The sequence below is a fragment of the Drosophila simulans genome, chromosome 2R (assembly GCF_016746395.2).
Source record: "Drosophila simulans strain w501 chromosome 2R, Prin_Dsim_3.1, whole genome shotgun sequence".
Classification (NCBI taxonomy): Eukaryota; Metazoa; Arthropoda; class Insecta; order Diptera; family Drosophilidae; genus Drosophila; species Drosophila simulans.
The window spans coordinates 16,259,546-16,284,105 of NC_052521.2; the positions used below are offsets into that span (position 1 = coordinate 16,259,546).

Genomic DNA, 24,560 nt, shown 5'->3' on the forward strand with positions numbered 1-24,560 from the left:
AAGCTGGAGAAACGCTTTAAGTGAAAATCGATTCGAGAGGCTAATTGTGCGTGAAGCGACTGTTAAAAATCGCATTTAAATGTGCGGCCCTTTCGTTTCGGTGCTGGCACACACACACACACGCACACACATACATATGCCCCAAAAAAGTGGCAGCTAAAATTGAATTTGGCCAAAAAGAGCTAAAGTTGCATATGCTGACCCACGAAGCGAGTTGCACGTTAACTTAATTTTAAACTTTTTTTGGCCTCTGCCTGCCACACGAAATGAGAGCACAAAACACACATACACGCACACAGTTGCACACTGAAAACAACAACAACAAAAAGTTGAACAATCGTAACGAAATAATTGAATTTTCATTTCCGTTTTATGTGTTTACTTCCGCTTCATGGCCGCGGCACCATTTTCTCCAGCTTTTCCGTTTGCCCTGTCCATATATGTGTGTGTGTGTGTGGGCTTGGTGATTTCGGCCTATTTGTATACAAAAGGCAGTCAATTTCTGCCAGCTTGAGGAAACTTTTTAAGTCAATTGTCAAAAAGTTTTTAACATCTTTTCCCCAGCCACGCCCCACTTTTGTGGGCTCGATATGGCTCTGTTTCTGTTTCATTTTCGCTGCCAAAATTGAAATATAATTCGGTAAAGTTGCGCCTCTTTTCGGTTCGGCTTTTCCACTTAGACGACGTTTGGATTTGGGCCATAAATCAATGCCAGGCGAAAGGCGTTCGACTGAAATTGATTTAGAATGCGGGGAATGGGCGTAACTCCTTACGGTCGTCAGTCAAGCTTCCGCACTAAAAACAGTCCGAAATGCCAGTGCATTTTATAGTTGCGTTGCAAATCACTTTTCAAACTCTTTGACACGCAGAAAAATATGTCACACTTTCATAATAATATAATATATATTTAAAGCCCTATGGTAACATAATTATATGAAATATATATCTTTAAAAGATTAAGCAAGAGGACGATATATTTTTACGACTTTTTCCCATTAGAAAAATACAACCAACTTAACACACAAAAGCACCTTCAATAGATCTCAGCTGAAATAGTGATTATCATAAAATCAGCATAGAATGATTGCCAACCGGTTTTATAGCAATAACCAGCGATTATGCTAAGAGACATCTCCGTCAGACTCGAAGTCAAATCCATCGAGCATCCAAGATGATCAACTATAGCGGTTTTGCATATTTGATGCACTTGGCATAAACTTAATAAACTTTGCCCCCAGTTACAGGTTATAAACCCGGCGCACCAAACTCGTAAAGATGGAAGCGCGTTAAAGTCACTGAGCCACAACTCGTTGTTTTATGACCAACTCGATGAACTTGCCCAACTCCCCCAGTTTGCCATTTCCATCTGGTTTTGTCTAAGCATCTGCCATCATTCTGGCTTTTGTTGCACCATTTTTCACTATTAACAGTAGCCATAAAAGTAGCGTTTGGGCCAATAAAACTTTTGACATGTGGGGCAGGAGCAGGGTTTCCTTAACATTTTTTCTTACTGCTAGCCGGGCCAGGTGTTACCTTCAACCTTTGCACCTGAGCTTCTCCAGTTGCGTCTGCTGGTCCTGCATCTCCACTTGTCATTTGCCACTGTGGCCCCAGCTACTTGCTACTTGCCACTTGCGCATTTAATTAAGTTTACGCCGCGCTGCACACGCAAAAGGACGAAGGACGTTATTAATTAAATTCCTTTATACACAGGTTAAGCCAGCCAACCAGCCAGCCATTCCCTCCGCCACCTTTCGCCTTTGTGTGTCAACAATTGGAATATTAACGAGGCAACTAATGAAAGTTTACAAAGCCAGGGTGTTTTTCCGCCGAAACAAATCGAAAGGGAAACATTTAATAAAAGTCGCACTCACCGATTTTCCGCCCGAGATCAAAGCAACTGCTAGAGCAGTTCCCCCAGCACCACTTGACCCACACGGCGGATGCGTGATTTTCGCTACCAATTATAGTGGATCGCCTTGGGAGCCTTTCTGGAGTGTCTGCGTGCAAATCCCGCCGCGTTGATGCACTGCGGCAAAGGTTTCGGACCCCTAATAAGCCACGACCTTAACTGACTCACACATCAAAGCAAGAACACGCACACCCACTTACACACTGGCTTATGAGCCCCAGACACGCAGACATATGCAAAAAGGATATGTATTAACTGTACGCATTTAAGCCGCTTGTCGAACGCGCACAAATCCAGAAGGGGAAAATCGACTTTTATTCAATACACTCGAAAAATCAACTTTGGCAGATAAAAAAAATAAACCGAGAAGATGAAAACGAGACAGCAGGAGGGATCGGGATCTCGGGGTTTTCGAGGAGAGGGGCTGCAATATGCGAGTATAAATGTGCAAATCCCCAATGCAGCAACAGCTGCTGCTCAGCCACGCCCCCCTTCGCCACCCCCCTCAACTGCACTCGTTTGGCATTTACATTTAAGCTGATAAGGAAAAGTGCCTGCTCCTCGGGGTCCCTTGGTTTACCGCCTCCTGCTCCCCAAAATCCACCTGAGCGCCAAGTCGCCTCGAAGGGCGTACACACACACAAACACACACACACACCTCGAAGACGGCGATGAGAATTGTTTGTTGAAAATGTCGCCAGTTTATGAAATCGCGTGAGTTGGCAGCAAGGAATTCACATTTGACGCACGCACTTTACATTATTAATGCCTAAAGCCGAAGGCGGCAGAAACAAGTTCAAGTTTTAGGCTAAAAGCAAACGAAACGAAAAAGAGATACCCTTTTGAAAGCAACAAAAATTAATAGAAGAAATACTTGTAACATTTTGCACAAATGTGAAAATATAGTTTATTATAAGTCAATATATTCTTAAGAATCTATGTATATTTTATCATAAACTATCTTTATTTCAGATCTTCGATAATTCTTATATACCCTTTATATCAAAAGTTACATGGAGTAGGTGAGTAGTGCTGTGTGCGTGCTTGTGTGCGTAGAGAAGCATCGGTGTTTTGGAAAATGCTCCTGCCATTTCGCAAATGTATCGCATTTCCGTTTGGGTGTTTGCACTTTTACGCTTCGCTGAGAATTTTCCAATTTTTGCTGCTAATATTTATTAATCAAGTAATAGCTACTCACACACAGGCACACACAACGTGTATGAACACTTGAGCTTGTGCCTGTGTGTGAGTGTGAGGGCGCTTGATTTTTGCACGAAAAATTGATTGGAAATTTATAAGCTAAACTTTTTCCACTGTTTGCTTTTGTTTGCGGCCCACGAAACAAACTTTTTTGGTGTGCGCGGTTGTGTTTTGTTTCTTTTTTTTGTTTGTTTGTTTTGTTTTTGTACCATTGCTGCCATTTGCAGCACTTGAAAAGGTCGCCACAAATGGAAGTTTGTGTGTGTGTGTGTGTGTGGAAAATCCCCATCAGAAAAATATTGAAATTCGATTTTTTTCGTGCTCTCAGTAACCTTTTACCAGGTCCCCAGCTGTCTGTCAAAGCCTCGCCATGAGGCAGGAAGCATTTCGAATTATTTTCAGTACAAACTTTGTGTCGAGCACACCTAGAACTCACTCCAATCAAATAAAGTAAGTTCAAATTGTAACTATGCTGGTGAAAAAAAATCTACAATAAATATTCAACCCAGAGAATATTTGTGGTCACTTTTCGGTTAACAACGTTTTCAACTCAACTGTCTTCCACAGCGCTGCCTATCATGCTCTACAGGATGAATTACTTGCTGATCCTTGGGTGTAAGTATACTTTAGTCATCAGTACCATCTAGCGTGCAATTATTTATAATTAATTGCGTATATTTCATGACAAACCCATCCATTGTTTTGCTTAAGGTGCCCTCATGTTGATGCTACCGATGTACGGCGACTGTCTGCGCATGAAGCGTTCTCAAGGCGATACTGCAAGTGATTATAATGAAACCACTACAATGGACAATACTGGCTCACTGAGCGGAAAAGCCACCGTGTTGGCCAATAGCACCATTACCACGGCTAACATGACTGAAGCCACATCTCCGGAGCAGAAGATTACTGCTGGACCGGTGCGCAGTACTGTAGTTCGTGGAAAGACCACTAGCTCCACAACCACCACCGCATTATCATCATCACTTGCTGCTGTGGCATCCACATCCTCGCCTCCGGATGCCGGAAAATTCCAGCTAGTGGAGGATCTGCTGGGACTGCGCCGTCCCAAGAGGCGTTTGGGTAGCCTGATGGACGACAGTCTGCAGCCACGACAATTGCACCACAAGCGTCGCCCAGCGGTGGAAGCTGCTGCTATGGCCACCTCACTCCCACCCAACCCGAATCCCAATCTTAGTTCCAATCCCAATCCCAATTCCAGTCCCTATGTGTACTACAACAAGCTGGTTTCGCCCGATGGCAAGCACGAGATAAAGGAGTTCGAGCTGCTGGCGCCCAACATGATGATTGAGAGTGTGCAGCAGGAGTTGAACTACGGCCCGGAAGTTTTGCCACCGGAATTGGCCGGAGTGCTACTGCTGAATGCAGCCGAGAACACTCCACGCGGACTTCATAATGCAGCACCACTGAAGCACCATCGCAAGCACAAATCCTCGCCGGCTTTGCCACCGATGCTCTACATGCTGCAACAGCTGTTGCAGCCCACTTTCGAGGGAAATCTCTTGCTGGAACCACCAAAGGAACCACAGCGTCGCGCTAGTTCACCCCTCTACCAATTCCTTGATGGCGCCATGGATCTGGCTTTGCGCAACAATCCCGATGTCATCGATCATCTGCTGGGCGATCACCTGGAATTGGAGCTGGAGATGGAAAAAACGAAGGGCATCAAGGATAAGGCACTAACGAAGAAGGCCAAGAAGGAGGCACAAAAGATGGAACCCAAGGAGGAGCTCATCGTCAGCTGTCCCATCCACCATGAGCACCATGCCAATCGCAATGGCGACATGGTCGAGGATGATGTCGTTTTGGTGAACGAGTGCCATCTGATCTAAATCTAAAACGGGCAGCTGTCACAATGTTTCTTAAAAATTTTAGGTTACTTGTTTTTCCGCATTCTTTTTTTTATTTTTTGTTGCTCCAACTGGAAGTTTATATTTCTTGCATATGTAAGGATTTTACTCTATATACAAAAACAGACAATAAAAACTAAATACACATCAAAAAGGAATATGTTCAGCGGAAGAATATAAAAAAATCAAGCTCTATAGCTGCATTATAATCCTTCGGGAATGCCATCATCACGCAGAATGGCCATTGTTCCGCCCGTAACAAATATCAAACTTTCGCTCCAATCGACACCCGATCCCCTGTGTGGCCTTCTCCTTGAAGTTCTCCTTCGTTTTCATTAACAAAATCGATTTCCTACCTTGAAATGTCCTGAGCGCAGAGGTGGCTGGGCGGGAAAATTGATATGCCGAGTGCGACAGTGCAGTCAAACGAGCAAACAAATCTAACATACAAACCCTTGACTGCGGATGAGAATATATCCTCCATTTATAGCCATACATGTGTGTGTGTGTAGGAGTGGGACACAGCGAGTGGAGCCGAAAGGCAAAAGTTTTGCCGGCTGCCACTGCTAAATGCTGCTAATTTCGTATACAATAAAACTAATGTAAATTGCCACTTGACGTTCACTGGGCGTGTAAGTGTGTGCCATAGTATGTGCGAGTGTACTGGCTGCACATACATAGACATTAAATGGGGCACATAATGTGCTGGGAGTCAGGAATCGAGAATCAGGATTCAGGCTTCAGGACTCAGGACTCGGGACACCAAGGAAAACGCAAGCCAGTGAAATAGCGAGTGTCATGGGTGCCTGGCCATCAGCATAAATACAAATTTGCTTCACAAATCCATGTATATAATCTATATAAACTGCACTAGATGCCAGTACATCTACATGTGCCAAGCGGAAAAGTGCAACGCAGCATTCGTAAAATTGCGTAGCTCCTTCGACTTCAAGATACATTTGGAAAAATTGGAATAATGGAGTAAGATTGCACAATAATTATATTTCCATAGTGGTATAAAATTTAAATTATTATTTAAATATTAATAGTGTTTTATACGATTACCGACATATAAATGGAATAATTAAAGGACTTACTTGTTTATTCTCAGTAATTTCTGATTCTCTTATATTCAAAAAAAAAATCTTTTAAAATTTATTATGGACATATAAATATACAAGGTGTCCATCTGATCAGGTAAACATTATTTTTTTCTCTGCACTTGGTGGCACTGCCAATGTCCCTGGGGTGTTAACTGGAGTGTAAATGCGAATGTATGTGCAATTCCCGCTGCTAAGTGACCAGGCCCCCTCCAACATAAACACTCGCGCACACATATATTTATTTACAAGTGTAAATAATAAATGCTTGCATCAGCCATTCCACATTCCACTCAACTCCAAGGTCCTGTCAGCACTGCAAGTGCATTAACTTTTGCCACACTTTCGTCACCAATGCCATTTTCGCTTTAAGTTGACATCTGCGTAAATAGCTTTAAGATGCGTGCAATATAGATATAAATATAAATATAAATTTCGAGAAAGGCAGGCGGCGACCACTTTCGCTAATCTCTTTGCTTTTGAAATTTATGGCTTCATTATGAGGATGACAAAGACGAGCGTTGCCAGGACATTGCCAGGACTCTCTTCTGTCAGTCACTCGCTTCGTCTGGCTTTCGGTCTGAATTTCAGCCAGTCTTTCGTTGCCTTTGTTGTTAATGTTATGGTTGTCATTTGGAAGCTTGTAATTACGTTAGCCACAAGTTGTTGCCAAAAGTTGTAATCTAGATTTCATAGTCAAAAGGCGACAGGCAACAACATAAAATTCAATTGAACTGTTGAGTCAGCAAAAGTCAAATGAATGGCATAGGGCCTTTAAAATGCCGTTAAAGTCATGGCCCAAGTATCAGGAATCTGCCCGAAGATATATAAACATTTTTTGGACAACTAAGGGGAAACTTTTCACAAATAACCAGCAAATAAATTGGTGAGTATAAATTGCAAAAATCAGTTTGCTGCTTTTAAGCTCACTCTGGCATTATCATCAATTTTAAACGAAAAGTGTTTTACTTAACTGGTTTGGCGTTTTTAAAGTGGTTTAATGGAAATTCGATAACCATAATTTGTATGCTAATAAATACAGGAATTGCTGTTAGGTAAAATCAGTTTGGTAATAGTTAAATTTGGATGCAAGTGAAATACATATAAAATTGTTTTTATTAAACAATTGTTAAATTGCTGTACAGATTGTTGTTCGTGTAAATTGATTTTTAAAATCAATTTTAACATCTTTTACGCTACGTAGTAGCTTTTGTTATTGTATTTATTTCGCAGAAACCTTTTCTTAACGTAAATATGTTCCTTTTTAAAGGAACAAGTACAGTAAACACCCTCCAATTGTGTACACATTGTTAATATACATTACCTCACTCAATTCATTAAAAATAAATTAATCAACTTATTAACCACTTTGCTTTACGTTAAAGTCAAACGTTGAACTTTGCAGTGCGGCTCAAAAAGGCGGTTATTTTATTTTCGCCCGATTGCCTTTTGCGGCTATCATACATGGCGTATGCGACATGTGACAACAGAATTATGCAAATTTCAGTGTCACCTTCAATTGCATACCAACCGCACGCATACCGCAAAAAAAAAACACATGGGCGAAAGGATACAAAGCCAACTGGCAGGAAAAATGGGTGAAAAAATGTTGATTATTTCGCTTGACGAAGGATTGTCGATAAAATGCCGAGCGATGCAGAATGCAGACGTTTCGCAATGAAAACGCTGTGAAAATCAATAAACAAATAAACAACGGCGCGTACAAGTGAGAGCATACATCAAAGCGGCTTAAATGCAAGAAAACTCTATTTAAATTGTCAACAACGACGAGGCGTTGTGTGAAGTTATGGCCAAAATGGGATGAGGTGGGTGTGGTGGGCCGTAGATGTATCCTTTAAAGTGCCTTTGGTGCTGTGGTGTGTGTAATTGGGTCGTGTTGTTGCTATTGTTTGCTCGTTTCCTAAGTCAAATTTATTTCAACGCACTTGCAAGTAAAACCGCAAAAACAGAGAAAAGTTGTGTATGTGCGCCTCCTTCTTGTTGCGTGCAAGTTTTACAAGTGCAAAACTTTGCTGTCAGGGATAGTTTATGTGCAAATTTTTGGTTTGGCTAGATACACACACAGCTCCCACAGAGACACTATCATCCGCACCTACACTCTGCTACATGGTCAGCAATTTTGCTTGTTGCCATTGTCAGCTGACAAGTCATTTGCATGCACACGCAGCAGTCGAACCAACACTCTTGCACAATAAGAAAAAAATGCTTACGAAAAAAGCAAAAAGACAAACAAACAAATGCAACCAGCAGCACACACACACAAAAAATGCCTTCAACTTGAGGCAGCAACTCTCGAACTGCCACTACAACAAATTGGCCACTCCCTGTTAGCATATAAATCACATTGTAAAAGACAAATTGAAAGATGTTGCTGCGGGCTGCTGTCGTTGCCCCAATCCCATGCAATTAACATGCGCACACAAAATGCATTTAAAGGTCTATGCCAAATTCCCAGTCACTTTTGGAAAAGCACACAAGGACACTGTGAGAAAATGCTAGAGAGAATGTACACCGTTCAAAAGAAAAACAGGAGAGAATTCTATATTTGAGTTTCCGGACTGGTCAAGTCGGCGGAACAGGCATATTGATAGAAACTGGCAATGATAATAAAATTATATACATATATATCTATGGTCGAAAAGTGTTACAAGCATTTCAAAGCATTTAGTATACCCCTCTACTCTACGATTAATAGGTATAAGTAGAGCATCAAGCCATTTTCAAGTAGTCGCCTTAGCCATAAAGTTAATCTGGCCCCGCCCATGAAGTCGCCAAATGATGAACTAGCCAGCCTGGCACTCAACTGACCCCCATTGCCCCTTTTCTTGGGCGCCCAGTGAGAGCAACAATTAAATGTCAAGTCTGCTGATTAATCCTAATGCCAGGATGGAAGGCAGTGGCTGGGAGCAAGGGGTACTGCCAGATGACCACAGTGTTGTCAAGCCGACGCTGTCTCCGTGGAAATTCAATTTTCCAGGGCAATTACGATGCACAGTGGCCAATGCCTACGAGGTACACAAGCTACCAACGAATGCTTATTGAACAAATCATAGTTGATGATGGCTAAGCTCGGCAATTTGAATTGAGGAAAACTCTCACGATTTGCATGCATAAACAAGGATCATCAATGTGGCTTGGCCAACTGCTAAGCATTATTTACTGTACCCAGCTGAAACTCTGGAGACAATAATGCCATCGACTGGCTTACTTTCCCCCCTCCCGCCAACCATTCACAACTCAATTTCAGTGGCTGGCAGTGGACAATGGCAGAACATTTAAATGCGGGCAAAGTAGAGATGTCTTAAAGCTGCAGATAAGTGGAATCTTTATTGTTTATTAGAAATGATTATTATTAATATTCACACAATGAGATTTTATGGTTCAAAGTGGTTGTAATGTTCCATTTGCCTGGGACCATCTGAACTTACACGCAGGTGTTTTTCCCGTAATAGAGATTAAGATATTGTCGCCACTCCTTCCTTTTAAAGGCTAAAATCTGTCAGTTCTTCCCAATTCTTGCTTAACCCAATAAGATAGTATGTCAAGTTGCAGCCGGAAAAACGCTTAAGTCACGTCATGTTGCCCACTCCCCGTTTATTATAACCATGTTCCTTAGACCTGCGGAATGACCGCAGGCAGATTGAGAAAGTTGGCTGACAACTTGTAAGCCATTTTTTCGCTTTTATTTTAGGTGTGCGCTAAGTGCATTTTAATTTGTCACTCATAAAGATGGCCAGCCACCGTTTTTTTTGCCGTGCACATTTTCCGCACAGCTTTTCCGTTGCCATCGTCGCCGTCGGAGCTGCAAATTACAACAAATTAAATTTTCGCAACCTACTCTTTTGGCCGCGAGGCAGGTGATTATGCATTTTTCAATGGTCCGGCTCCATCAACTGGCCTCCGTCTCTTTCATTTCGCTTGCATGCCGTCTCTCTTCATTCATGTCAAAGCCTTTTTAATGGCCAATGATCCGGCGTGAAATCGGTTGGCCAAAAGCAGATATTGAACACATGAAAAGCGGCAAATAAATTCATTATTTGCTTTGGCCCTCGATTTATTATTGGATCTGCCAGCGCTGAAATTTTGATTACATTTTCTGTTTTTCTTGTTTTTTTCTTTTTTTTCTCATGTTTCTATTTTGCAACTTCTGTTTGCGATTCTGACAGCTTGGCCATAATTGATTAATCATCAACGGCGAACAGGGAGCACGCTCTCGAAAAAATAAAAACTATTTTTCCTTCTCGCCTTGAATATTTTTTGGCCAGCACAGTGGTTGCTGAAGAGCTAGGAAATGCCAAATAAACGAAGCGAAAGATAAAAGCGAAAATGGGAAATGCATAATTATGAATAAGTTATTGGCCATTAGCTCACGGGAAAGGCGGGTAGAAAAACTGGAGAGCAGGGCGAACCGAAAACGGAAGTGAAATACAGTGCCAAAGTCTGTGAGTGGCGTTGAACTTAATTAGACAGTGGGTATTTAAAATGCACTAGCTAGCGGGCAATTCATTTAACCAAATAGACAATTTCAGTTTATTTATTCCGACTACTTTTTAAATACAATCTAACACACATTATTTGTGCAGAGCAATTAGGGCTCGTTTGAGCTGATATTTGGCTCGCTCATTGTGTTTTTTTGTAGTTTATAGTTTGGATTTATTTTCAACATATGTCACATTGAATTGTTCGCCAACATATGTACGAATTTCGCATGAAAATTTAAATTTTATCACAGTTTAAAGAAAACCATAAGAAATTCCGTTTAAGGGTAAATTTAAAATAAATAATTGGTAATAAGTATTAGCTTAAACTATTTTTAGTATTCAAAAGTGATTATTATTATATTAAAAACTACAATAGTTAGTTATCCAGTAATTGGGAAAATTTATTATTCTAAACTTAAAATCAAACATTTAACAAACATCGGTTGGCCGCTGAGCCTATCCCAACAACAAATTATAAGAGCGCGCATTTAGCGAAAATAAGAGAGAGTAAACCCAGACTGCTTCTCTTTTTTTTCGCTTAAAGCATAGCAGTTTGCATCGAACTCGCATATGCAACTCTTATACGACCGAACCAAAACAACATGTTCGGGCGCTCCTGCTGACGTCGCGCCGCAGGACGCTTGCTGCTGATAAAAAGTTTTCGTTTATCATCAGTTTGTCGATGGCACAGCGCGCAACTGGACGTACATTCGCATCATCTTGGCAATGGCATCAGCTCACTGGCCAAGCGACTGACTCGCGTTTGCCACTTCTGACCATTTTGGCCCTGTGTGTGTGTGGGCCCAATCAGTATCAGTAATCAGTGTCCGTGTGCGGCGTTGGTGGTAGTGGTGTCTGTGTGTGTGTGTGTGTTGGCCAACTTTAAACGCTCTTATCAGCGCGCGTGTGAAGCATGAGCTTGGTGCAAACAAAGTTTTGGCGGCATTTTCAATTAATGCCAATGCCAGCAAAAGGCAGCGAAAAATTCACAAAAAATACCAAAGAATAGAGAAAAAATTGATTTCAACGCGATAAAAAAAACTTTTAAATATACGTAAGTAGTTGAAAATAGATAAAAGAAAATATGCACATAAACAAAAAATGCAGGGCGGGATTTATAGAACATTATTTTTGTGATGCGTTCAAGTGTCCTAATTTAAAAATGTACAAAGCTGACATAGTAATTGTTTCGGGCATGCAAATTATATGTTTAATTAGATGAAAACTAATTTCATGGCAGTGTTTAATTTGTCGGAATAAAATGCAACGCAGCTTGCAGTTACCAAGCTCATTATATTATGAAAATAATGTAATAATCCAAAAGTATTTGTAATAGATAATAAAAAAAAAATAATTAAGAGAAAACATTTTACTGACAATTAATAATGAGCTGCTACTTGAATGTGGCAACGAGCTTGTCAAAAAAGTATAATTATTCATTGAATTAAATGGTCTTAGTGGGCATATGAATGTATAAAGAATAATTCGTTAAATAATTTGTTGGCTACAATATTAAAGTTTGTCTATAAAATTAAGAAGGAACGTTGAAAGTTTACTTCTTTAATATGCAAAACAACATGCAAACTAAAAGTTGAAGTAGTTGTCATGAAACTAGAAAACTTTATCCAAATAAAATCAAAACAAGCCAGCCAATCTATGCATTTAAGAAAATATAATTGAATCATTTGCAATGAAACCTCTGCTCACAAAATAGATTTTTGCTCATTAAATGATATTAAAATGGTTTCGCTGATTCATTGGCCCTCTGTCTAATTTCGTCCATCACTGGATGGATTTAAATTGTTGCCTGGAGAATTTCCATACATATTTGATTGGCAGTCGCTGGTTGGGGAAGAGGGAAGCATTCATTTCACGAAATTTTCCCATTACTCTCACGGTTCACAAAATTGCACAGGCCAACATGGTGAAATTACGAAAAAATGCGCTGCGACTTGAAAAGTCAAAAATTATGTAAATGCAAAACATTTTCTGTTGCTCTATGCATGTAAACAATTTTTTGCACCATTATGCGCCATCAAGTATGCAAAGATATGTTGTTCTAGAGCCATCCAGGCTCATCCCACCGACGCTCATCCAGTTTCTTCCGCCAGGGTGCGAGGGTCCGGAGGAGGACTGAGGGGCATTGGGTTGGACAGGTAGTCACTCACCTGGCTCGCAGGCTGCGGGCGGCTTCTGACATGCCAGCCAGCGTGTAGAACATCAGAATGTTTAGATTTATGTGAGCCAGTGACAGCTGCAGGCGAAGATCCAGATTGTCTGGCCGGCTGAGGCTGAGGCTCAGCAGCTCAAGGATGTGGATGCGGATATGAATGTGAATGTGGATGTGGATGTGGATGTGGTTGTGGCCCCTAAGCTGCTCCCTGCTAATCCTTCAAACTGTGCAAATCACTTTTGGCAGTTCTCGGTCCCGTTTCTTTGGCCCAAAAGTTGAAAGTTTTCTGTGATGTAATCGCATTTGCTCCGGCTGTCTCTTTAATTAAATTTAAGAGACTGACAAAAAAACGAAAGACGCCCAGTCGCCTGCCTACGAAGCGTGCATTATTTAACTTTCGAGTTTTGCATTCAATTCACGCACCAAAACTTGGCCAACACACACACACGCATACACATGCGTTCCGGAAATCTGCTTCTTGGCTCGATTTTACCGAGAGTTTGGGAAAATCCCCGGCATGCTTTTCGTAGACAAAATATGCGCCTTTGGCGCTAAGTTTTTCTGGGCGACATTTGTTACTTTTATTTAGGCACACGCAACGAACACTGAAAAAAACAGACCTAATCAGAATAAATGTAAGCAATTTATGGTGTAATTTCCTACGACTTTTATAATATCTAAAGACTAAACTTCTTAATTGGGGGAACTTGTATATCTACCAAAATTTTTTGCTGTGCACTTGTTCTCCCAATGGCAAATAAGATTAACGTATCCAGTGAAGCCGTGGCTCAAAGTAGTGAGCCCCATAAAGAGCGTAGAGCGTGCGAGAACTTAACCCAAGCTGGATCCCAAATATAAACCACAGTCAACGAGGCACACACATGCCCGAGGTGTTTCATTCATCATCAAGTGGCAAAGTGGCACGTTCCGCTCTCCAGCTCCATGTTTATGCCCCAATATGAGCAGTCCCCGGCTGCGACTTCTTTTATGTGCAACTTTCCCCATATTATGCGAACAATGTTTGAAACTTTGGCTGGCTTTTGGGTCACAAATCTAATGCACAGGCCCTTCGGGGCCGGCATCTCTCTACTCTCACTGTGCATAATATAGGGTTTAAAATTTTTTATTGCCTACATTTGGGCGTCGACTGCGGCAATGAGCCGAGTTTTATGAGTCAGTCGGTGAGCTGCATTAATCCCCCGCAGCCATCAAATGGACTCAGCAGCGGCCAACAACGTGCTGTGGCATAAATTAAACAATTGTGCCAGCCATGTGTTTGACCAGCGGCAAATTACGCATACGCCGCATTATCCGCTCCGAAAAATTCAGAAGAAATCCGCCACCGCCATCCACTTCCTTGCTGTCCAAAAGTAGCGAGAAGTGCTTAGCCTAAGTCTTGCTCCATCCAGTCTTGGAATTGTTTAATATTAAATTCGGCACTGACCCAGAAACTTTTAAGCAGCTTAAATGTTAATTAATTTCAAAAAGCAACAAAATTGCTGGAAGTTTTGCAAATGGAAATGGAACTGTCAACCGTTTTTTTTTTTTTTTGGGTTCGGGTGGTCGGTGTAGATTGTGTACCTAAAAATTCTACAAGATATATATTTGCGCGGCTACATCCGACTCCATTAACATTTAATTTTCGCCAGCGTTCCATTTTAATGTGAAAGCCACTTCAACTTTGAGTCGGCTACGGTGAAATAATTTACAATGAAATGGCTGCGCCAACCGGGGAAATGTGCGGCCGCAGCAGTAAAGTTTAATATTTCTGCCTTTAAAAGGGGGCAGGAATTATTAAAAAATTGTGCAATAAAGGGGAAAGGACTGAAAGGACTCGAAGGACTGGGAATGTTCGCTGAAGCGAGACGAAGAGTAGACATTAACCTGATGCGTAACCGGCAGCAGCCGAAAAATGTTTAGTCGTAAACATATTAAAAGCTACTTTGCATAAACTTGGCCCGTCAAGGATTCGCCTTCTTATTTTCGAGACTCGGCTGCGCGAAGGGGACACATTGCCATTTGCGATTTATTGAAAAGGGAAAAGCAAACGGTGGCAAACGGCAAAAGCCCATTAAAGCGCCGTAAAAGGGAATATCGCAGGAAAAATGGAGGGAAAAATGAGGAAAAGCACGGCTAAGAACTCTGACGACCTGACGACAAGCCGTCACTTGGAAAGGTGGAACTGGTGGGTGGGGGTCAGTGCCATTCAGTCTTTATTAGGCTGCCCAACTGACTGGCTAAAAGGCTTCATTAAAAACACATTTGCAGAAGAAACGTTTTCGCCAAAGTCCAAAGTCCAGCATCGACAAAATGCAGCACAAGCGATGCCATAAAAAAAAGGGCCAACTACAATTCAAATAAAAAGCAAACTGGTAATATATTTTGCATTTGAAAGGCAGCTGTCAGCATAGCAGTGCAAAGCAAACTCGGCTGACACTAGAATGCGAATTTGTATTCAAACCGACTATAAGTGGAGAGAACAATATTAAATTCCAGCGGGTATCGAGAGCAGAAATATATTTTCAACCTTTGACAGAAGGGCGAAAATTGGAGCACTCGGGTTCTTAGCTTAGCTGTTTTCTGTAGTCTCAAATTTTGACCAATTTGGGGTCGAAACATTTTCTATTGTCAGCATAGCAACAATGGAACCGTGGCTTAAGCCATTGTTACCAATAATTGCAGTCAATAACGGAAGTATCTCCCAGATATAATACTGCATATTAAACTGATATATATTTTTGTATTTTTCTATTTCGTCTCTGTTATTTGATGACTTTCATTTGAAGGAGGTTAAACATTATATCAGACTAAATACTTATACCAGAGATAACAGAGAGGAATGATGCAGTCGTGCCACAAAAATTTAGAGTGAAGCTTATGTATGCTCAGAGTAAAGTCCAAGCAGAATCTACATCACTATGCCATAAAAGCGAGCTCTTCGCATTTCAGACAAGTCCAAGTGACTGACTTTAAAGAGGACCCCCAATATATATATATACGTATCTATGCTTATATACACCAGAAGCTTAGTTTATCAGAGTGGCAGTGGCGACTTATTTATATTTTGCCACGGCGTTTGCGTGTCAGCTGGTGTCAAAGCCCGGCTAAGCAAAATATTTACAATGCAGCCAAGCGCGATGTTGCTGGGCCAAATGAAATGGACAGAAGAGCACCCCGGACTAAGGATGCAAAGATAATGCCAGAGGGGCAGATATCCCTCTGTCTGTGGGTACATAATCAAGTTTCAATTTGAGAACAAGTCTGGTATTTTAAGCATGTCTCATACCAAACCGAATTGGCCTAGGAGCCGCGTATATGTGATATAAAAAAAATGCGAAATAGAAAAACAAAAAGGCAACAGCATATAGAACTGAATTGAAAGCGAGATGGCAGCAAAGCCAGCGAAATGTACACAAAAGGCTGCATTTGACAGGGGTAGCAGAGTGCTGCCAGGACACGGAGGACATGGTGGAACCCATGGCACCCCCTCACCCAAACACACACACACATCAAAGCACAGGCTACACGCATCGATGGTCCTGCTGCTGTTCCTGCAGCAAATAGTGCTAGCAAATGCACTAAGAGAAAAACTTTTACCAAATTACATTTCGAGAAAAGTATAACTAATATATTGATGACAGGTTTAGATTTTAAGTTAAATGCATATTATCAAATAAGTTGTCATTTATATTTTCAACGTAACGTAATATTCTAGAAATTTAAAAATTAGCAATTGCATGAATAACACTTATCAGCTGTCTATAAAAAGGATTTTCTGCAAGTAGGACATATGGAAAGTCGATTAAGCGGCACTTAATTACCCACTCAAGTGCCATTTTTCCACCGTGCAATGGCCAGTTCATTATGTCACTGGAACAGTTTAATGTCGCTTAAAGGGGCGCTGCCTTCGCAAAATAGCGCGAAACAAAACCGCAAAATATGGTGGATGGAAAGGACGATGGGTGGGTGGTGTGTTGCGGTGGGTGGCCGGCAGGAATGGATGCCAGAGGCGGTCGCAAGGGTTCTAGCTGCGGACAATGGCCGCTCCACATTGTGACTGCTATGGCCAGTTTATGTTCGTCTGTGTGTGTGAGAGCGAGTGTTTGCATTATAAGCAATTTTCCATTTTTCGTTCCATTTTTGTGGCCCTGCTTCTTGAAGTTGCCGCTCGACGCATTGTTACACGCTGACAGGCGGCGACTATGAAAGCGAAACGTAATGAAAATGGCAACAAACAAAATAATTGAAATTTGGTTTAGCACGGCAGCATCCACGGCAGCAGAGAAGGAAAGCCGTGGAAAAAATTGGCCAAATGAGAACGAATGCCAGAACAAAAGGAGCGGCAACAGTCGGAGATGGCCAAAAGCAAGCGACGGCTAAGACGGCCCTTTAAAACCCGCAAAACGAAAAAAGGAGCCAAGGAGGAAAAACCTCAAGCAATAAGCCAAGGCGGGTTTCCCGGACAGAGGCGGTGGGAAATTGAGGCAAATGGAGAAAAGGCGAGCAATGAGCAGGATGACAATGTCCTCGTATTGTGTGCAGATTTGTCAGTTGATTTTGTTTTTCCTTTTTTTATTCGCTTTTTTCAAACCATTTTCCTTCTGCTTTTTTCTTCGTTCTTTTGCCCGTCGGTGGAGAAAGTTCTTCGGCCGTTGCAAATTAAATTTTCCAATCCGCAACGCCCATTCTTTTGCCTTATTTTCCTCGCCTTCTGGCTTTGACTCCGATTTTGGGCGTATTCAATTTTCTAATTTCGTATAAATTTCCTGGGAAAGTGGAATTATCTTAACCGCAAACAGCACGACCTGAGCTTTGTCGAAATTAGAAACACGAAACCACAATCAAGAGTCTCGGGGTGCCGGAGATTCTCACGTAGCATTTTACGGGAGTAATATGTCCTCGTAGAGGATAAGTCCCCCCAGGGGTCTCAGCCAAAAATTTGTCCAATTTCTTTTGAGTTGGAGGCAAATATGATACAAATACTCTAACCAGGCCAAAATATTTATCTCGCTTCTAATGCGACTGAGTCCTTTTTTGAGGATGCTATCGTCTACACACACCCACACACACAGACATACGAGCACTGGCCCACACAGATGCAAAATGACATAAATAAATTCACTTCGCATCGTGCCCAATTTTCCGGCCAGCAACAAAATGGGAGCATGCCAAAGTGAAAGCTCTGCAAAACGAGATTCCAAAACGGATCTGCTGCGATTTGAACTTGCCAAACGTCTCAGCTTCCTTCACTTTTCCTTCGTTTTTCCAACGCTTTTCCCTCACCTGCCCGCCCACAGATTTGCATTCGTATTTTGTGCCGAAGCTCGTGTTTGTTAGTATTTTCCATGCATAATTTAAAGCATTGCCTGCTTTTCCAGGCAGCCTTTAAAGATAAATTCCGTTGACCCACGCTCCGCATCTCCGACTGCGGCAAAGCGCAGCTAAAACCATGGCAATTACTCGGGCGTACATATATATATATAATTGATTCGACTAATTGCCGCTGTAACAGGTGCACGAGCAGGGTCATTTCAAATCCAGGACTAATTGTTGCCAAAGGTAATTGCTTGTATCAATGCAGAGACATCTCATGTCGCAGCTTGTGGAGCTAATTCCAAATGGGTGGGGGAAATTGGATGGTGCTGCAGCCCCTCATCAATTCTTCATTCGTGGGGCACAGCAACATCGCATCAAGTATGCAAAAAGTGCTTTTTTGCACCACCCTTCTGTTTGGCGTAATTTGGGACAAGTCCCAGTACCAAAGCGGTTGACCTTGAGCTCTGTGGGCCACGCCTATTGAAAGGACCAATGCGCTTATACACCCGTTTGCCGCCGACAATCTTCATCATCATCCTACATACACCGAATTTCTTGGCTTGCCATCAAACGCAGACTTTTTAATGGAAACGTGTTTGTTTTACCAAATGTAAAATGGCCAAAAAGAGTAGGAGCTCGTAAATTGCAACCCCCAAAAAGAGTGAGCCAGAGTGAGACGCAATACGCTATGTCTGCCTGTAGCATATGTCAAAATTTAATGGCTCACACACACACAAGCACACACAAACTCACACCAAGAAAGAGTAAGAGCGAAGCCGTAAAATTAACAAAACTAGAAGCACAAATTACACCAACAGCATCCACTTTACTTCGTTCCATATTGTTGTTGCTGAAGCACAGTTTGACGCTTTTCCACACACACACACTTTTATATAGTACATTTATATTCACATAAATATGCACAAACTTTCCCTTCGATGTTTTATGGTCAACAAAACTTTTGCTTTTTTACGGCCTGCCACCGAAAATTATGGCTGATAAATAAAGTACGAGGATAGATCGACCATAGAAATACCCGTCTAAATGGGTAAGCAAATATTTTATTATGTAAGCTTAACGAAACAGGGTGATAATTTTATGTATTATGTAGACTTACTTTCCTTTTTGATATTGCTAAAATGATGTTTCATGAAACTAAAGAAAGTTTTAAACCGATAAGCCCATAAGCATAACTATATCTAATATAATTTTAATAAACTTCGAATTATGGATTAGTTCTCCCCAAATTACCCTTTGTAAACAGAATTTATAACACTCCAGTCGCGATCAGGTAAAGTTGGCTAAGACTTCAAAGTGGGGCCAAAAGTTTGGCTTTAATTACGCCGCCAGGCGGGCAAAGAAAGACATTTGAGTTAATTATGGCTCGATTTTGCTGCGAGTAAACAAATTAATTAAAAAGCAAACATGTTGTTGATGATACCCACACTCCGTCGACAGAAACCCAAGCAGATGGCAATTGTCGGAGATGCGTAGCGCCTTTTGGCCAACTTATTTATGTTGGCAGACGCCAGCGATTCGGGGCACGCATTAATGTTAATTATTGAGGCAAGTGACAATTTGAGTGATTTCAGTTGGACAACTAAGCAAACGAGCAGCAAAAACAATCAGGGCCACAAGCGCTGCCAGCAAATCGTTTTGACCAACACTTTTCGGCTTTGGCCATGGCTGTAGGAAGTGTCCTGTCATTTGTTATCTGTTCGCTTTGACATATAGCTACAACCAAAAGAATTTTCCCCCTTCTCCAGCGGCGGGTTTCGTTTTTTTTAACGTTTGCTCTCACAGCGGGTATTGGTGAATTGGACCAACAGGAAATATAGAAAATTAAAAAAAAAAATGTTTCTTATTAAAACTAAGCTTATGAAAAAGCTTATTTTGTGGAATGAATTATGTGTGCAATTATCAGAACCGGCTAAATAAAGAACTTTTTAAAGTAATCGCTTTCATATAACTGTCAGAAAGAGCATTTATTCCTTCGGTGACTGGCGTTTTCTGCGCATTTCCAATTTTTTTTGTACTCTCTTTTATTGTATTGCGACAACGTGGCCGTAGCGTTTTTACGCGCAGACACATTGCCAATTACGCCCCCTCACAGCCCACAATTTCCCAGACCACGCCCCTGCACACACGCACTTCCATATGCAGGATAGATATAAGGTTGGGAAAAGCGGGGAAAAGCGAGAATGAATCGTGAGAAATGTCAACACTGTGACATGGCAAAGTGGAAATGGTAATTGCGTGTTAATTGCTTTACGCGTTCCAAGTGCTTTCACCATTCGCACGGGCCTCTCACTCCCCTGACTGCCACTAACCTTAACGACCCCCCTATTCCGCTTTTCACCCATTTCCCCATGCATTTTCCTTGTAGCCTGGTAACGCAACTAATCAATCTGCCACTGCATTGCGCCCATCGACGAGATTCATCCATTTTCAGTTGCTCCAGCATCGATGGCTGCAATCGCAAATTGCGTTTGTCGGCATGGCTGGATCACGTTGCGTATGAGCGATGTGTGTGCGCCCATCAAAAGCAATTGATTTTTCAGTCATGTTGAGGAGGAGAGTAAGAAAAACATGCGTAACCGGTTCTTTAACATTCAATCAATGCCCGGGAATGCGAGCTGCGCGATGCACATTACTCATACGACGTGTGAGCGCAAGTTTCTGCCATTTCGTTTCAATGCTTTGCTAAGGTATCCAATAACTCAATTCACAAATTCCTGGAATGTTCCATTCAAATATTATATGTGCATACCAAACACATGTGCGGTTAACTGCCGGAAAATTTCTAGCGAACAAATAGAATATAAGTTGATATATTTTTAAATAAGTTATGCATTCTGTCGGAGTTAATTAAATATTTTTATCATGTACTTTAAATCATAAGCACAATCACTTCTAATGCTATTTTCGCCATTAAAATTATTTAGCTAATATTGAAATCAAAGCATACCATATTTATTTTCCCTCCTCCTCTCAATAAATTCACCAATTTTTTTCCCATTATTCATACGAAAATCATCGACGCATAAATTCATTTAGTACAACAATGATTAGCCCGAGGCCATTTGGTTATTGACTTGGCCGCTTACCTGAGCGCCAATTTCCTTGCCTCGCCTTCGACACACCTGAGGATATCATTTGGCGTCACATGTTGACATGTGTTGAACCAGTGCCCCCTTGGAACGTTATGACTGTCAACATGTTTATTATTCACCTGTGCATGAACACAGGGGCCAAGTTATTAAAACTTTGCCACATTACCGGAGAGTGAAATGGCATGGAGAAGGAACTCAGGACAAACAATTGGCGAACACATTTAGGCAGCAGCAAAAAATGTAATAAAAGTTCACAAAATGCGACGTGTTTGCTTAAGTATTTTGCAGTCGGCGGTTGGGGGACATCTCTAACTTCTACATTTCGCCCATGCTGATTGTGATAAATGCGACAAAGACATGTGTAAAATATGCTTCATGTGCGTTATTATTGCGTTTTATGGTCCTTGGAGAGCTGGAGAAAACACACACCTGTTCCAACCGAGAAAAACGCATTCCAAGATGTCGCCGCTGACTTGTCGAATTGTTTCCGAAGTGTTTAGATATTTTTCTTTGCAAAGATATTTCACGAATGACAGGAATTCGGTTTTTAATTTTAAGTACTTCCGCACCATGCAAATATCCACTTGAGTGGGGTCCCCACCCCCACATGGATCGCTGTGGTCCCCAGTGATGGGAAGTGAGCATTCGAGGGGACTGGCAAAAGTCACATATCCCCACGGTAGCATAATCTATAGCTGAGAGAAAACATCAGCAGACTGAACACACAGAGCGCCTAATCAAAGGAAGCCCTTAAAAAGTAAAAAAAAATGAAAAATACAGCGAAATAAACACAGTGGATTCCCTGGAGTGGAGCATACTGAATAAAAGGATGAACAAAATATCACAAGCCGAAATGTTTACGCAAAATACGCGCACTCGTAATGCAGACAAGCTCACAGATTTGTAGATATATATATATATATTTATACACAAACACATAAGCCAAAGAAGACATAAAGCATGTTTGCCTGGCATAAACGCAGCAGTTAAACAAAAAAAAAAAATAATGAAAACCGAACAGAGACACAAACAGAGAGAGAGAAAGATGAAAAGGACGACGAGCCAAACATTTTAATAATAGCAGAAAAGGCTGAATGCCCAAAAAACCCAACCACGCCACCATCTCCGCCCACTTTTCAATGGGGACGGCTGTTTATGATGGAAGCCCCAAGTCAATCCGCACCCTATACATTTTTCCCAAGCCCCCAATCGCAACCCTTTTCTCTAAGCCCCTTTTTCTGTGTGTGATTCAAATGGTTTTCAGGCCATCTTTTGAGAGATTTCCCGCTTTGGAAAAGGCTGGGGAACTGCTGCAATTAAACTGAGAGACTGGCGAAATTCCCACAGACGAGCCAAAAGTCCACCTGTTAAGCCCTTAAAACGGCTATAAGCTAAAGTTGTAAAGTTCTTTTTCGAAATATATTCGAACAATACTTTCTGTAAATGTGAATCAGAAATAAATAAGCCAAAATAAGCATAACCCACTTGATAAGCTTTGTAGTCTTTAAAATGCCTTTAAAATATTGAGTATATATTCTATTTAAGAGTTTAAGAGATTACTTTAAATGATCATACCAAACCTATATATTTATTTATTGAAAAGTTGTATTTAAGCAACGAGTAAAATATTATTATTTAGCATTACTGTTCAGCACCTATTGCACATGTCACGGATTCCAAATGCACAGTACCTGAGTGAATTAGTGGAAAAACTTTGACTGTTTACCTTATTCGCATTTTACCCTCCCATCTCGAGCATAATCAATTAAGCAAAGTGCACTCGAGTGAGCGGGGAAAAGGCAGCCAGCTGGTGGAGTAATGCAAATAAAATGTGGTAGGAATTTGGCATAAGGTATACGCGGCGTATACGCGGCGTATACGCAACGTAAGAGCCACTTTACTTTGTTTTTTATTTGCAAGCTTGCATCAGATTTTATTTGAGTTTGGCTTGCATTTTTTGTTCATAGCACTCAAGACTGCCATTTCATAAAATAAACCATTAAAACGGAACAAGCTGAAGTGGGCGGCAGCCCCATTAATTGCATTTTAATTAATTTCTGTTCCTCAGCACTCCCCACGTATGCTGCTTATGTAATTACTGCTGCTGGATCGTTAATTGCTCCGGCAGGTAACAAGCTGCGGCTCTTAATACACATCGTCTGCACTTAGCCTAAGTATACAGTTCATACACACACGTATAACTCATACACACACATATATATCCATTTGGATCCAAAGTAAAGCCGCCATCTGACATTTGCCATTTAACACGCCGCTGCCCAAAGCAGACAATGAAGTCTATTTGGCTGCGGTCTTGCACTTGGACTTGGAACCCCCGGTCAAGGTCCTGGCAACTGGCATTAATTGACTTCCAGTTTCCGCTCTTCCGATCCAGCATTGCATAATAATGCGATTAAATCTGTCAAGTCAAGTGCTCGAGCAACAATTGCAGTTTGCCGGGCACCAGGAAAAGAAAAACAATAATCAGGCGAATCAGTGCCCAAGCCAGAACCAAATGCTAAGCCTTGGCTTTAGGGCAGGTACGGCCGAACCGAGCCAGTGCCACAAAGCTTTCCAAAGCCTAGAACACTGCTACCTGGCTCTCCAGCAGTCCATGGCCCTCAGCCACGTCGAGCAAATAAACAAACAATTAAAAATAAAAGCGCCGGAACAGAAACTGCTGAAATCGCCGGCAAAGTCACAACGAAACTGGAATGCACTAAAAGAAAAGCGGAAGTGTTGCACATATATTTCCTCCGTTTCCAAGAATTCAGTAAATCATTTCATTAAACAACGAAATCACAATTCATTGTGTCATTCCGAGAATGCAAACTAGTTGTTCAAACAATTCTAACACATCTTTTATTTAACCACTTAATAAATTTCGTTGTACATTATTTTAAGCATCCTTAATGATTTTCCTTAATGCACTAACCAATTGAGGCTAGTAGCGTTATCCCTTCAAAGGGAATCATATAGTTGGAATAGCTATCGCATAAGTGTTGTGCCTGCTCTGAGTTTCTTTGGCTGTGTGAGTGTCTCTCTTCCTAGTCTTCTTTTTTTAGCTTGCCAAGTAAACAGAGAAGTGGCACTAGCGCACACATATGAAGGTGAATGTGTTGAGCCAGCGACTTAAAGTGCGTAAATGAGTAAAATACACACACAGACTCAGGAGGATAGAAAAGTGGGTGGAACGGAAAATGGGAAGGTGAGCAGCAGGAACAACAACATAGTGTGGCGCTTATTATGCGTATACTTAACATTTATTTCTGCCAGACAGGACTTTTATGTGTCCGTGTGCGAGTCTTACACGCACACGGAGGTAAAGTCAGTGAGACACTGGAAACGCAGATACGAACTCACACACACAGAC

The 24,560-nt window shown here is 41.5% G+C and overlaps 2 protein-coding genes across 2 annotated transcripts in view; both read left to right on the forward strand.

Annotated features, from left to right (window-relative positions):
- The first annotated feature begins 3,440 nt into the window (after positions 1-3,440).
- On the forward strand, positions 3,441-5,137 carry LOC6735212. Its single transcript, XM_016168451.3, has 3 exons — positions 3,441-3,562; positions 3,680-3,727; positions 3,824-5,137. The coding sequence occupies exons 2-3, from the start codon at positions 3,691-3,693 to the stop codon at positions 4,963-4,965; spliced, it is 1,179 nt and encodes a 392-aa protein (XP_016028489.1). The 5' UTR covers positions 3,441-3,562; positions 3,680-3,690; the 3' UTR covers positions 4,966-5,137.
- Positions 5,138-11,237: 6,100 nt separating this feature from the next.
- The window catches only part of LOC6735213 (5-hydroxytryptamine receptor 2A), a 54,905-nt gene continuing 41,582 nt past the window's right edge, over positions 11,238-24,560 (forward strand). Inside the window, exon 1 of the mRNA XM_039291994.1 lies at positions 11,238-11,639. The gene's annotated coding sequence lies outside the window, so the exon portion shown is untranslated. The remainder of the gene's footprint in view (positions 11,640-24,560) is intronic.

Coding starts and splice junctions, on each gene's coding strand:
- LOC6735212 (XM_016168451.3), top strand. CDS start 3,691: ATGCTCTACAGGATGAATTACTTGCTGATCCTTGGGT. Junction 3,728..3,823: donor TTACTTGCTGATCCTTGGGT/GTAAGTATACTT, acceptor GTTTTGCTTAAG/GTGCCCTCATGTTGATGCTA.